Below are 13,548 nucleotides of genomic sequence, written 5' to 3' on the forward strand. Positions count from 1 at the left end.
CTTCATGTAAAAGCGTTTCTAAAATTATTCACTTTCTTAAACTATAGGTAACATTTATTGTATTAATAATTTTAGGAGTTTTCTCCCGGCCATATGAAGAAAGTAAGGTATAAAAATGTATAAAAACTCCCTACTATTAGCAAAAACATTGAATTTTAGTTAGTAAACTTATTTTTTCACAGTGTTATGGTTTAGCGATTCTGAAGCTACTTTCTGTATGTTCTAAAATTGAGCAAATGAATCAATATATTGAAGATAATGGCAACGAGGTTTCTCACTGTTAAGAGAAGAGACTTACAAATCTGGAAGAGAAAGATTAGAATGCACTTTGTGTTATTGGATTGGAATTATAGGTTTTGGTACTCATGGAATATATATATATGGGTCTATACATCCATCCATACATAGATTTCTTACTTCTGTCTGCTGAGAGGAACTAGAAGGAATGACACCTCAATAGCAATGAGCATACTTAGTTACTGATTTCTAAATACTATTTTCCATGAAAAAGAACCAAAGCACCTCAGTGAAACAGCTGATTCCAGTACTGAGGCAGGGAAGGTTCAAAATGAGCCCAGAATATCTTTTGTCAGATAGTGAAGAAGTGCTTGAAGAATGATGGCACATGTCAGAAGAGCACAGGAGAAGATTTTTCACTATGTCCTCAGTTTTTTAATAGTAATATCCTGTTATCTATTACTCTGTACAACTGCTGTTGGATTTTTGTTTCTTGCCTTAGTAAATGGCCAGACAGCCATGTAATAGTAGCCAGAACTCAATGAGTGTTATAGATTCTTCCTTCTTTACTCACCTGAGTAAACTGAGTGAATTTTTTCTTCTAATTAATTTTTTTCAAATATTTCCTCTTCTCTTCATCCTTGTTGCCTCTGAATAACTCAGGTTCTTTTCATTTCTTTTCTGGGTTGTGAAAATAGCCTATTTATTATTTCCTTGCTTTTGGTCCAGTCCTGTCTAATTCACCTATACACCATTGTTTTTTAGAATTACAGGTTACAATCTACTAATTGGTCATGAAATCAGTTGAAGGGCTAATAACCCAATTTTTAAAAATGAAATATCCACTATCACAACTTTTAGTCAACACTATATTGGTGATCCTAGCCAGTGCAATAAGGCAAGGAAAAACTAAATAAACTTTAGAAAGGAAATGAAACTGTCATTATTTGCAGAAAACATAACTGAATATGTAGAAAATCCTAAAGTTTTTTTAAAAATAGAATAAAATATAAAATAGAGTGATAGCTGGGGTGAATATTATACATATTTGAACACACACATATATATATGTATGTACCATGTCACCATGTCATATTGAGTCACTGTCAAGTGTGCTTGAAACACCACTGCTCTGTACAGCTGCCAGAATGAACTTTCTGAAATGTAATCTCATCATGTCACCCACCTTCTTAGAATTCTTCACTGAACTCTTGCTGTAAGCTCTTTACTAAATGACACTTTTATAATTTGACCCCATCTGTGTTTCCAGACTTATCTCTTATAGTCCCCAACATGCATGGCACTTTCCATGGCTTCCAGACCTGTTTTCTGAGCCTGAACCCTGACTCCGTCTTCCCCATCTCCATCTCATCCCTTTTTTGCCTTGCTTGAAGGGCAAAGACTGACTCCTGCTTGTCCTTCAAGTCTAAGTTGTAGCATCACCACCCCTTAGAAACCCTCCTAAATCTCTAGCCACCAGTACAACTCTCCTGCAAGTAGAAATGAGCCATCTCTCCTTTGTGAGTGTACTAAACTCCACTATAACCCTTATTTCTCCATGAGTATTAACTAATGTTCTTGTGTCCCCCAGGTAGATTACAAGGTCTTTGAAGGTAGAGGCTGGGTCTCATTCAGCATTTTCCCCTAACACCAAACACAGTATTTGGCATGGAGTAAGCCCCTGAATGTTGGATTGAACTGAAAATGATTTACAATTCTAATATGGGGTTTTGATATCATCAATATATCAGATTTTTACTGTACTGTATTGCATGATTAAGTTTAAAGAATTAGACTCTGATCTTAAACAACTACTTTTCCACAAAAGAACAAAAATCCAAATCCATCCATGTTCTATGACTGCCTTTGTTTCTGTGTAAATATTTCTGTTGCCATGTGTCAATCCTATTGAAAGTGGTGTTTAATTTTATACTCTAGCTTCCCAGTTCTGGTGATCTGTGGAGCATTCACATGGACTTTGACACCAAACGGCTGGATCCCTGGGAACGAATCATACCCACCTTCAAGTACAGCAGAGATATTCCGTTTTTTGAAATGCTTGTCCCTACAGCTGACACAGTGCGCTTTGGGTATCTAATGGAAAAACTACTGGCAGTCAGGCATTCAGTGTTGTTTACCGGAGTAACGGGAGTCGGCAAGGTAGGAAACCTACATCAAACAAGAAGTCCTGTCCAAAACAAGGGCATGATGAACTTAGAATTGTAAGCTCCGTAAATAATACCTTATTTCTCAGGGGAATTTCTTTTGAATTTTGATCATTTTTTCAGGGAGAATGTGACTGTGCTGAATCTATATCAACTCCACAGTTTGCCACTTTCTGAATAAATCCTGGGTGTCAATAATATATATAAACCAGAGAACCCTGTGGACCAATCTTCTGTGTTTGGGGGCTTTTATGTTGTGTCCTTTAGAATTTCTAGGGCTGCCACTGCACAGGTTAAGGTGGGAATTTGTCAAGGCAGTTTGTGTCCCCAATGGACTATTGATGAAGGTCAGTCTGTCCCCTCCTGCCCGTTTACTTCTACCCAACACAGCGATGGTGTTTAGAAAAAGTGGAGTATAGAGGAAAATGCTGATTGTTTGGTCTTCTTGGTTTGGGGGGAATCCATATAAACAGACACTCACTGTTTCCCCTCTAAATTATTTCTGAGTTTCTGAATCTTACTATCAAATTGACTTGATAGTAACCTAGATAGATTTTGGTATGATACTAAAATAAAAAGTTTTGCTGAGATAGAGCTGATTAGAATATTTCTTTGGCTCTGACAAATATCATTAAATGGAATCTCCAGGAAGAGAAAGTCAGATATTTCAATCTGGCTTTAACCTCTGTCATTTTCTGTCCTGTTTCTTACTCATTGTTCTGGAATATTACTGATATAGACAATTGAAAGATTTTATATTGAATGTGAAATCAATTAACATTTTTTTATTTTAAAGTCTGTTATTACAAAAGGACTGCTAAATAGAATTCAAGAATCAGCTGGTTATGTTCCTGTTTATCTAAATTTTTCTGCTCAAACTTCATCTGCAAGAACACAAGAGATCATTGAATCAAAACTGGAAAGGAAAAGAAAAAATATTCTAGGTAAGAATTATCCTTGTCATTTGTCTCACACAAATTAATTATTAAATGTTAAAAGTCACATAAACCGTGCATGTAATAAAATTACAATTGGATATTTTCTTTTCTTAATTTATTTGTAAAGGTAATTCTGTTAATGGTATTCTTTCCTGGGTATAGATCTAGATATCTTACTGTTAGCAAGCAGGTAGTTTATTTCTATCATCACCTTCAACTCAGAGCATCTTCAATCTCTGCCTCTCCAAGGCTCTCCCTCTCTCCATTCATGCCATGCTTTCAAACCTGCATTGATTTCCCTTTATTTAAAACAAACAAACAGGGGCTTCCCTGGTGGCACAGTGGTTAGGAGTCCACCTGCCAATGCAGGGGACACGGGTTTGAGAGACTGGGAGGATCCCACATGCCGTGGAGCAACTAGGTCCGTGCGCCATGACTGCTGAGCATGCACTCTGGAACCCGCGAACAACAACTACTGAGCCCGCGTGCCACAGCTACTGAAGCCTGTGCACCTGAAGCCCATGCTCTGCAGCAGGAGAGGCCACCACAATGAGAAGCCCACACACTGCAACGAAGAGTAGCCCCTGCTCGCAGCAACTAGCGAAAGCCCGCGTGCAGCATCAAAGACCCAATACAGCCAAAAATTTAAAAATAAATTTAAAAAAAAAACTCTTTATGTCTGGTGCACTGACTTATCTGAACTCAGTAGAGAATAAGCATGGAACTTTTTGGTGTTTCCTTCAGGCAGCACTTCCGCCAAGCTTTGTGGGATCTCTCTCACCCTGCCTTATTAACTGCTTAGATAAATACCATAACCTTCTGGTCACTTGCAATTTTGAGTCTGGTCCAATGTAAAGCTTCAATCCAAACCCAAAATTTTTTTGTGTCTTTTTTTTTGTTCTTGAAGTATAGTTGATTTACAAGGTTGTGTTAATTTCTGCTGTACTGCAAAGTGACTCCGTTATACACATATATACATTTCTTATATTCTTTTCCATCATGGTTTATCCCAGGAGATTTGATATAGTTCCCTGTGCTATACAGTACGACCTTGTTGTTAATCAGTCCAAACCCAGTTTAAAGCTCTTCCTCTCCTCTGCTGTAAGCCAGGTTTGTGGCTGGAGGTGCTGGAGGTGGAGAGGGACATGGGGGCTCTTTTACTCTTCCCACCCTCCCTCTAGGAGGCTCTAGTGTATCTGGATGGGAGGAGAAGGGAAGGACAAGTTTCTCCCTAACTGAAGTTTAGGTGGGCCTCTGTGGATTGCCCCTGCTTCTCCATTGGCCTGATGGTTGTCCACGCTCTCGGCATGGCAGGCTTCCAGGAGCAGGTTTTCTCAGGGCCTCCCAGAAGAATTGTGCACAGGACAAGCATTGACCTTCCCACTGGAAGGTTCCCTGATGGTGGGAATCACGGTCTCAGCCCCACTTTGTCCTACTCTCCACTGGCACATCCTGCAGCCTCCTGCTGCTGGGGACCACTTGCCCAGCCCACAGCCCTCCTGGGTGGTGCACTAGGCAGAGCTCAGGCCCAGCTGCCTTCCACATTGTCTATCATCTCACAGGACCTGTCATGCTAGCTGCTTTCCTAGCCCTTCTCTGTTACCATTTCCTGGTCAGGTAGGCGCAGGGCAAAGGATGCCAGTCTTTCTGGTGGGGGCCCCAAATTTTTATAAATGGTACTTGTAGCACCCCTCCCCACCCCTGACCTGCTATTTGGCTTCCAGAGGCCAGAAGATGAAGTGGGTTGCTGAGTTTGCCTCATTTTCTTTGGAATTGTCACATGCTGGATGCCAGCGTGGTGGAGTCACTTCCTCTTCTTAAGTTGTTCTCTTTTCTATGTTATCACTCTTTTTTTTCTTCTGAATGTATATATTGACGTTCTTTAAGTTAAATATGCCATTGTACAGCTCCACTGCACTGGCTTTCCCTTTGATGTAATAAGGATGCTTTTGAATATCCTGTCCTGTTTTCCCTGTAGGAGGTGGTGGGATGGCATTTATGTAAGGAAACCTTTGGAATTCTTCTGCTTCCTCCTGTGAAAAGGAAATGACTTTACTCGCCCCAGGCCCAGGCCACACAGTTGGTGAGGGCAGTGGGAGTGGCTGGGATTGAGGAAGGTCAGCTGAAGTGCTAAGATCCACAGCTTCATGTTGGAGCCTGGATGGGGCCAGAGGGAGATCTCTCATCCTCAAGATGAGACTCTGCTGGGACCCTTCTCACTCTGTAGAAAACTGAGTTCATTATGACCTGCACGGTGTTCACTGAGTCCAAAGCCTTACCTAAGTCTTGTCTTACATTTACCGAGGGCAAATAATAATTCTTAAATTCACGTTGTTTCCTAGGAGCACCAGGAAACAAGCGAATTGTGATTTTTGTTGATGATTTAAACATGCCCAGACTGGATCGCTATGGCTCTCAGCCTCCCATTGAATTACTTCGGCAATATCAAGATTTTGGTGGATTTTATGACAGAAACAAACTCTTTTGGAAAGACATACAGGTTACTCTAGGTTTTAAATTACTTTGCGTGTTTCCGTTTAAATGGCAGTTAAATATGGTGTGTTCATTTGCTAGGGTTGCCATAACAAAGTACCACAGACTGGGTGACTCAAACTATAGACATTTATTTTCTCACACTTCTAGAAGGTGAAAGTCCAAGATCAAGATGTCAGTAGGGTTGGTTTATTCTGAGGCCTCTCTCCTTGGCTTATAGATGGCCGTGTTCTCCCTATGTCTTCTTATGATTTTCTCCCTGTATACATGTCCAAACCGTCTCTTCTTGTAAGGACACAAGTCATATTGGATTAGGACCCACCATAGTGGCCTCATCTTAACTAAATTACCTCTTTAAATACCCTATCTCCAAATACAGTCACATTGTGGGTTACGGGAGGTTAGGGCTTCAACACATGATTGACCAAGAGGAGGCAGAGAAGGACACATAATTCAGCCCATGACATATGGCCTCTGCATTTCTTGTGTGTAACTCAGTTCATACAGTCTGTATTGGGTTCTCGCCATGCTGGATTCATGAGATTTATAGACAACTGAGACAGCCCTGGCCTCCTCGAGGGTTCAGCTTTGGAGGATGGATGAACATGTGTTTATAATGTAGGTTGATAGGTGGAGAGAGACTGGAGGGGAGCAGGGGTGGGCACTGGGTTGATGATGAGAGAATCCTTCCCAGAAGAGGTGATGTCAGAACAGGATTTTGCAGGCAGGGCAGGGCAAAGCAAGGAAAGGGAGTTATTTACATTTCAAAGCAAGTAATGTGAGACACCATGGGGGTGTGGAATGTGAGCACCAAACCAGCAGGACATGCAAAGGTCAGCCCAGGGGGCCATGGTGCCATGATGAGGAATGTGATGAGGAGCCTCTGAAGGAAACATTGTAGAAAGATCCCCTTGACTGCAGGGAAGGTATGGACTAGAGAGGAGGCAAGGCCAGAAGCACCTGCAATATCATGTATTGACCAGTTGAACATGTTATGACCAGAGGCTCAAAGGAACCTAGCCCTGTATTTCCCCTAAGAGCAATGGTTCAAGGTGCATTAATTCAGTGTTTCTGGCAATTTTATAGAACACAACTACCACAAAAAAACAAGAACTGACTATACTTAGTATTTATTAAATATATTTTAACCTAAGGTACAAATTCTTACAATTTTTTAAGATTAGATTTTTACATAGGAGTATGTATACAAGATAGATGAGCTAGCTAAGTAACCTTGAGTAACTTGTTTAATCATCCAGGGCCTTGATTTTTTTCATCTACAAAGTGGAGATAACAACAGTGATCTCCTGAGGTGGTTATGAGAATTAAGTCAGATAATGTGTTGGAAAATATAACACAATGCTGTCCTAGGGTAGGTCCTCCAAAACTGTTGGTTGAGTCCTACTGTTGGGATGGGCACATTGCATGTCCTTCTTTGCTGGGTGACCCGAGTGGATTTCTCTCCATACAGGACGTAACGATCGTATCAGCATGCGCACCTCCAGGTGGTGGCCGCAACCCCGTGACCGCCCGCTTCATCCGACACTTCAGCATGTTCTCTCTCCCGATGCCCTCGGAGCACAGTCTGAAACAGATTTTTCAGGTGAGGGTGGATTCCAACTTGGGCAAGAGGGGAAAAGAAAACTTATTTGTTCCAAGATTCACACAATCAGAACAGTCCGTTTCTAGGGAGCCCATCCATCGTTTCCTCAGCAGAAACCAGGTAAGCACAGGGGCATCTGGGCAGTAGCTGATAGGCATTTGCATCATGGCCTTCTACGTTTGTGGTCTCAGAGGTAGTTTTAGGAGTGCAGAAAGATGGTCAGAACACTGCCCCTACCTCTAAATAAGGCTATGTCCCAGGCCCTTGACTCTCAGCAGATCTCATCCCTACCCAGCCCCAGCCTCTGTGCTCGTCTCCTTGCTGGTCGCCATGTCTGTGTCCACTTGCCCAGCAGACACCACCCCTGATAACTCAGTGGGCTCAGGCTCAACACACCAACCCAGAATTCATCATCCCTGCTGCTACCACCCCCCTAGCAGAAACAACCACGCTTATTTATTCCATCTGCACAAACTTCCCCAGGGGACCACTTCCTCTCCTTTAACTTGGGGAAATAACTGTGTCTGCCCTGTAAGGGCTCAGCAGAAGTTTTCAGTAAGTGCAAGGCATTAACCTAAGTAGAATGATGAGAGACCATGAAGCAGCATGACAAGAGCGAGTATGTCATACCAACCAGCAAAGACGCTCAGAGGAGACAGCCAGTGAGCTGAGTCCTACAAGGTGGAATTGACAGGGATGGACAGAAACACACAGGTGAATGTGGTCACAGAGGCAGGAAGTGGTAATGTGTACATCCAGGTAGGATGAGACAGGTGACTGGTCTGAAGAAACTGGCTTTGGTTGCAATCACCCAGGAACCAAGGAGGCAGTGATACAGGCATAAAGTGAGCCTCTGCATTTACCTGCGTCAGCCTCTCCTTCCAATGGGGTCTTCTTAGAGGAGAGAAAAGACCAGAACCAGTACATATGCAACAGTCAGCTGGAAAGTGGTTTTCATATTGAAATTACATCCGTGGGAAATTATTTTTAATAAATTTGAAGTAGTTCCAATAAGTTGTTTAGGAGCTAATGCCAAAAGGATACATAAGAACTGCCACATTTTGGAAAACTTTTAGAGGGTACTTTAGAATAGGAAAGGATAGGAGCTTATCTACCATAATTAAGTAGCAACTAGAGAACATGACAGGAAGTGGATAACAGGACCAACACAGGTATTAGACTTTTTAAAATCCTACCTTTTGTTGAGAACCTTTATGTGTATATTCTAAAGTTTGAAATGAGTGATTCCCACCACGGTATCCTGACACATTTTGTGATGTGATCAGTGGTGAGGGGGTGTCCCAAGTAACTTATGCCTGATGATAAGGTACTAAATTCGTAAATTATTTTACATTTTAACAAATTCAAGCAAATTCAAAGTTATCCTAACAGCAACAACAAAATGGCATTCTTAATAATTCCAAAATATTTTCTTGGGTGGGAGGAAGAAGGGAGAGTCTGGGCTCCTGGAAATGAAACTGATCCCAACCTTCAGCCTCCTCCCTCTGCCTGTGGGAATGTCACATCCACGGAAATGCATCACTTACAGGAACATCAGCCAGCAAACACGTTACAGATGAAAACAGGCAGGAACTGCTTTTTCCCACTGTAACTTAGAAGCTATCGTTTAAAACTCACCCTAGCTGTGGGTGGTAATAGAAATGAAATGCAGCAAAACTGAGAGATTCTGGGTTGGACTGCATTCAGGTGGGAAGTATATTTTTCTCGTTAGCAGAACAGACTGGAAATTTTGTCTATAGAAAAAAAGGCCTTGGATCCCAAACTTTCTTTTTAATCACAGCCCATCTAAGCAGAGTTCACAGCCCACCTTTCCTGTCCTTTGTCATAGTGTGGAGGAGAAAGAACTTGGGGATTACCAAGAATCGAAAAAAGCAAAATCAATAAGTTAAAGTAAATTTGTTGTTTTGTATATATATGACAGTATCTATATATATGTAACTATACTATATATTAGATAGATATAGATTAGATATAAATTGTGTTAGTATTTGTGTGATGGAGAATAAACAGACTGGGATTTTTATTTTTGTCATATATAATGTATACAAAAATATATGGTAATTTTTTATTTTATATGTATTAGGATGGTCCTACTCAACATGAGGTCCAAAAAGGAGAATGTTAAATTCATGTTGGGGGCTCAGGGGGACAGTACCTCAAAAAGATAATCCTCACAAACTGCTTTTAAAAATAAGTTCAACAGAAGGCTCATTGAAAACAAATACTTTGATTTATTTCAAAATATGTCATATATGAGCCCCAAATCTAAAGTCACAAGGGCTGACTTGCAAGCATTTAATATGCATTCTGGTGGCTTCTCCCATAAGTAATTCCAAGGCTAATGGTGATGGGAATTTATCTATTTAAAAATCTAATTTGAGTTTCCCTAGCAACTGGGGCTAGAAGGCTAATAAATACATACTTTCAGCTTGTGGCAAGTAATATATGAGAAGATCAGAGAGCCATAAGGGAGACTGATGGGAGGACTTATCTTAGATTGGGTAGTCAGGGAACACCTCTCTGAAGGACATGTAATGTCCAACATGAAGGATGAGAAAGTCCCTGCGAAGCAGAGAGCCCTGTGAGAATGGGTCCTGGGGGAGGAGAAAGCATGGGTAGTGAGGCCAGGGAGGCTGACACAGCGTCTGGTGGGGAGAGAGGGTAAGGAGAAGAGGCTGGGCAGGGCAGAGCATGCACTGATGGGGGTGCAGGGCCTTATTTACCTGATTAAAGGTAACAGAAGGGAGATGAGTGGGAATGGAGAGGCCAATGAGTAAGGAGGGAGTGAGGAAGCCCAGATGAAAAGGAGTGAGGGCTGGAATGAGGTGACATCAAGGGGAACAGAAGGAAGCAGGCAGATTCAAGAAATGTATTCAAGAGCGACTGTGGGGGACAAAGAAGAGCAGGTGTCAAAAGAGACTTCTAGGACTCCCCTAGTGACACAGTGGTTAAGAATCCGCCTGCCAATGCAAGGGACACTGGTTCGAGCCCTGGTCCGGGAAGATTCCACATGCTGTGGAGCAACTAAGCCCGTGTGCCACAACTACTGAACCTGTGCTCTAGAGACTGCAAGCCACAACTACTGAAGCCCGCGTGCCACAACTACTGAAGCCCATGCACTTAGAGCCCGTGATCCACAACAAGAGAAGCCACCGCAATGAGAAGCTCGCGCACCGCAATGAAGAGTAGACCCCACTCGCCGCAACCAGAGAAAAGCCCGCGTGCAGCAACGGAGACCCAATGCAGCCAAAAATAAATAAATAAATTTTTAAAAAAGAAGAGAAAGGAGACTTCCAAGTTCCTGATCTGAGTGGAGGGTGGGGCCATACTCTGAGCTAGGGAAGCTGAAGGGTGGGAAGTTCACAGTTATCAGTAAGTCGAACTTTCAATATACATGAAGGTGAAAGTCTACAGATTTGTTGGTCATTCACCCATAAAAATCAGAGAGAGGACTTCAGCTCACTTCCAGATAAGTGTGAGCACTCCATGAAGACCCTCTGGACCCACAGCCAGCAGAGGTCTAATTACTTGAGAGTGTGTTCACGGTAAGTTCACTGGTCAGCTGTGAATGGTGCTCAGGCAGCACCAGACAATCACAGAAGACAGAAGTGAGTCCATTCTGGAGAACATATTTTGAAATGGAAAGAAGAGGGGTTTTTTTGTGTTTTTGTTTTTTGAGTTTTTTTAATTGATATGTAGTTGATTTACAATGTTGTGTTAGTTTCAGGTGTACAGAAAAGTGATTCAGTTATATGTATATATATAGTCTTTTTCATATTCTTTTCCATTATGGTTTATTACAGGATACTGAATATAGTTCCCTGTGCTAACCACTAGTACCTTGTTGTTTATTTGTTTTATATATAGTAGTTTGTATCTGCTAATCCCAAACACCTAATTTATCTCTCCCCCACAAGTTTTTTCTTTAATTAATTTTTATTGGAATATGGTTGCTTTACAATGTTGTGTTAGCCTCCACTGCACAACAAAGTGAATCAGCCATACACATACATACATCCCTCCCTTTTCGACTTCCCTCCCATTTAGGTTACCACAGTGCATTAGGTAGAGTTCCCTGTGCTATACAGTATGTTCCCATAAGTTGTCTATTTTATACATAGTATCAATAATGTATATGTGTCAATCCTGGTCTCCCAATTCCTCCCTCCCCCCACCCTTTCTCCCTTGGTATCCATACATTTGTTCTCTATGTCTATGTCTTTTTCTGCTTTGCAAATAAGATCATCTATACCATTTTTCTAGATTCCACACATATGCCTTATTATACGATAATTGCTTTTCTCTTTCTAACTTACCTCACTCTGTATGACACTCTCTAGGTCCATCCACATCTCTACAAATGACCCAATTTCTTTCCTTTTTATGGCTGAGTAATATTCCATTGTATATATGTGCCACATCTGGAAAAGAAGAGTTTTAACATCCACATGTCCTTGCACTGTAATTTGGTTTTCTACTTATTATTAGAAAAAGTATCATCAGATCTGGAGTATATGAAAGATAAATTCTGGTAAAAAAAAAATCTAACCCTCTCATATTACATTTCTGGTTCTAGGCCATCTTAAGTGGCTTCCTAAATGACTTCCCACCGGCTGTAAAGCAAACTGCATCCAACATTGTGGAAGCCTCAGTTGAGATCTATAACAGGATGAGTGTGGATCTTCTGCCTACACCAGCCAAGTCTCATTATGTCTTTAACTTGAGGGATTTATCCAAATGTGTGCAAGGTAGTGTATGGAAACTTCATTCTCTGTCCTGCACCCTTCTTCCATTTCCATTCACCCCCAGATCTCTCAGTAGAAGTGTGTGTACGTGGGTGTCTGAGACTTGCCTGGAAATCCCATTACAATGTCCCTGTTCAAGTCATCCTCCACCCCACCCCCCCGCCCAGACTGGCTGCTTCACAGCTTTCCTCAAACCACCCTCCCATTTCTCACTCCCAGCTGGTGGCCTGTCTTCTTTTTCACTGAAAAAAAATAGAAGCAATCAAACCAGGAGGGCCTCCTCTTCCAGATCTCTCAGACATCCTGCATCTGCCTTCCCTCCCACTTCAGTGGTTCAGCTGTCCCTGCCCCTAACATGTGCCAACAGTCCCCCACACCCCAGTACTGAATCGCATCCCCTCCTGCCGACTCAAGGATTTTGCTCTTATAACTCCCCCTTCTCTTCTGCATTGTCAATGCTTCCTCTTCTATCAAATCATTCCTAACAGCATAAGACCCTGCTATAATACCTCACAACTTAAAAAATAATGCTCTTTAGGCCCCATATCCCCCTTCTGCTACCCTCCCCATGTTCACTGCTAATGTGTCCCCAGTTTTGCTTTCAAAACATGAGATCACCATTATTATATGTGTATATCCACTGGGGAACCACCCATTTCTGGTAGTGTGGGGATAAAGTTGGACTTAAGGATTTCCTCATTAATTAAACTACTAGATATTCCACGATTGTACAATTATTCTTTTCTCCTTTTCTTAAAAAACAGGTATCCTTCAATGTGATCCAGGAACAATAAGAGAAGAAATACAGATATTTAGACTTTTTTGCCATGAATGTCAAAGAGTCTTCCATGACCGTTTGATTAATAATGAAGATAAGCACTATTTCCATGCTATTTTGACAGAAATGGCCAGTAAATATCAATCTTTATATCAATCTTTATTTAGCTAGTTTTTTTTTGTTTTTTAGTAGAAAAACAATTTGGTTTCTAATCCTAGCCATTAGACTACCAGGGAGACACAATTTGGTTTCTAAAATGAGCAAAATGAATTGTAATCATTCATGAGTAAAAGTTTTTTTCTTCATATATTTATATATGACCCAAATATATAACAATATATGAAATATTATGAAATTCATTTCATTGAAATTCAGGAAAGGTTAATATTCTTAATTCAGTATAGAATTTTAAGTAGAGGAGGGAAAGTAGGAAAAAAAATAGCATTTTGTTGGATAAGAAACCAGGATATTTCTAAAGTATTTCTTATTTATTAATATGTATTCAATATCTGTTATTTAATAAAATGTTTACTAATAGTAAATATTCTTAATCTTAAATCTGGGAGAT

General features: G+C 41.0%; 1 protein-coding gene across 1 annotated transcript in view; it reads left to right on the forward strand.

Annotated features, from left to right (window-relative positions):
* DNAH6 (dynein axonemal heavy chain 6) overlaps positions 1 to 13,548 on the forward strand; it is a 274,144-nt gene that overhangs the window by 145,592 nt on the left and 115,004 nt on the right. Inside the window, exons 38-43 of the mRNA XM_081255033.1 lie at positions 2,176 to 2,397; positions 3,199 to 3,346; positions 5,683 to 5,840; positions 7,305 to 7,436; positions 12,034 to 12,205; positions 12,967 to 13,113. Coding sequence (XP_081111159.1) covers positions 2,176 to 2,397; positions 3,199 to 3,346; positions 5,683 to 5,840; positions 7,305 to 7,436; positions 12,034 to 12,205; positions 12,967 to 13,113 — 979 coding nt within the window. The remainder of the gene's footprint in view (positions 1 to 2,175; positions 2,398 to 3,198; positions 3,347 to 5,682; positions 5,841 to 7,304; positions 7,437 to 12,033; positions 12,206 to 12,966; positions 13,114 to 13,548) is intronic.

The sequence above is a fragment of the Mesoplodon bidens genome (assembly GCF_964165515.1).
Source record: "Mesoplodon bidens genome assembly, chromosome: 14".
Classification (NCBI taxonomy): domain Eukaryota; kingdom Metazoa; phylum Chordata; class Mammalia; order Artiodactyla; family Ziphiidae; genus Mesoplodon; species Mesoplodon bidens.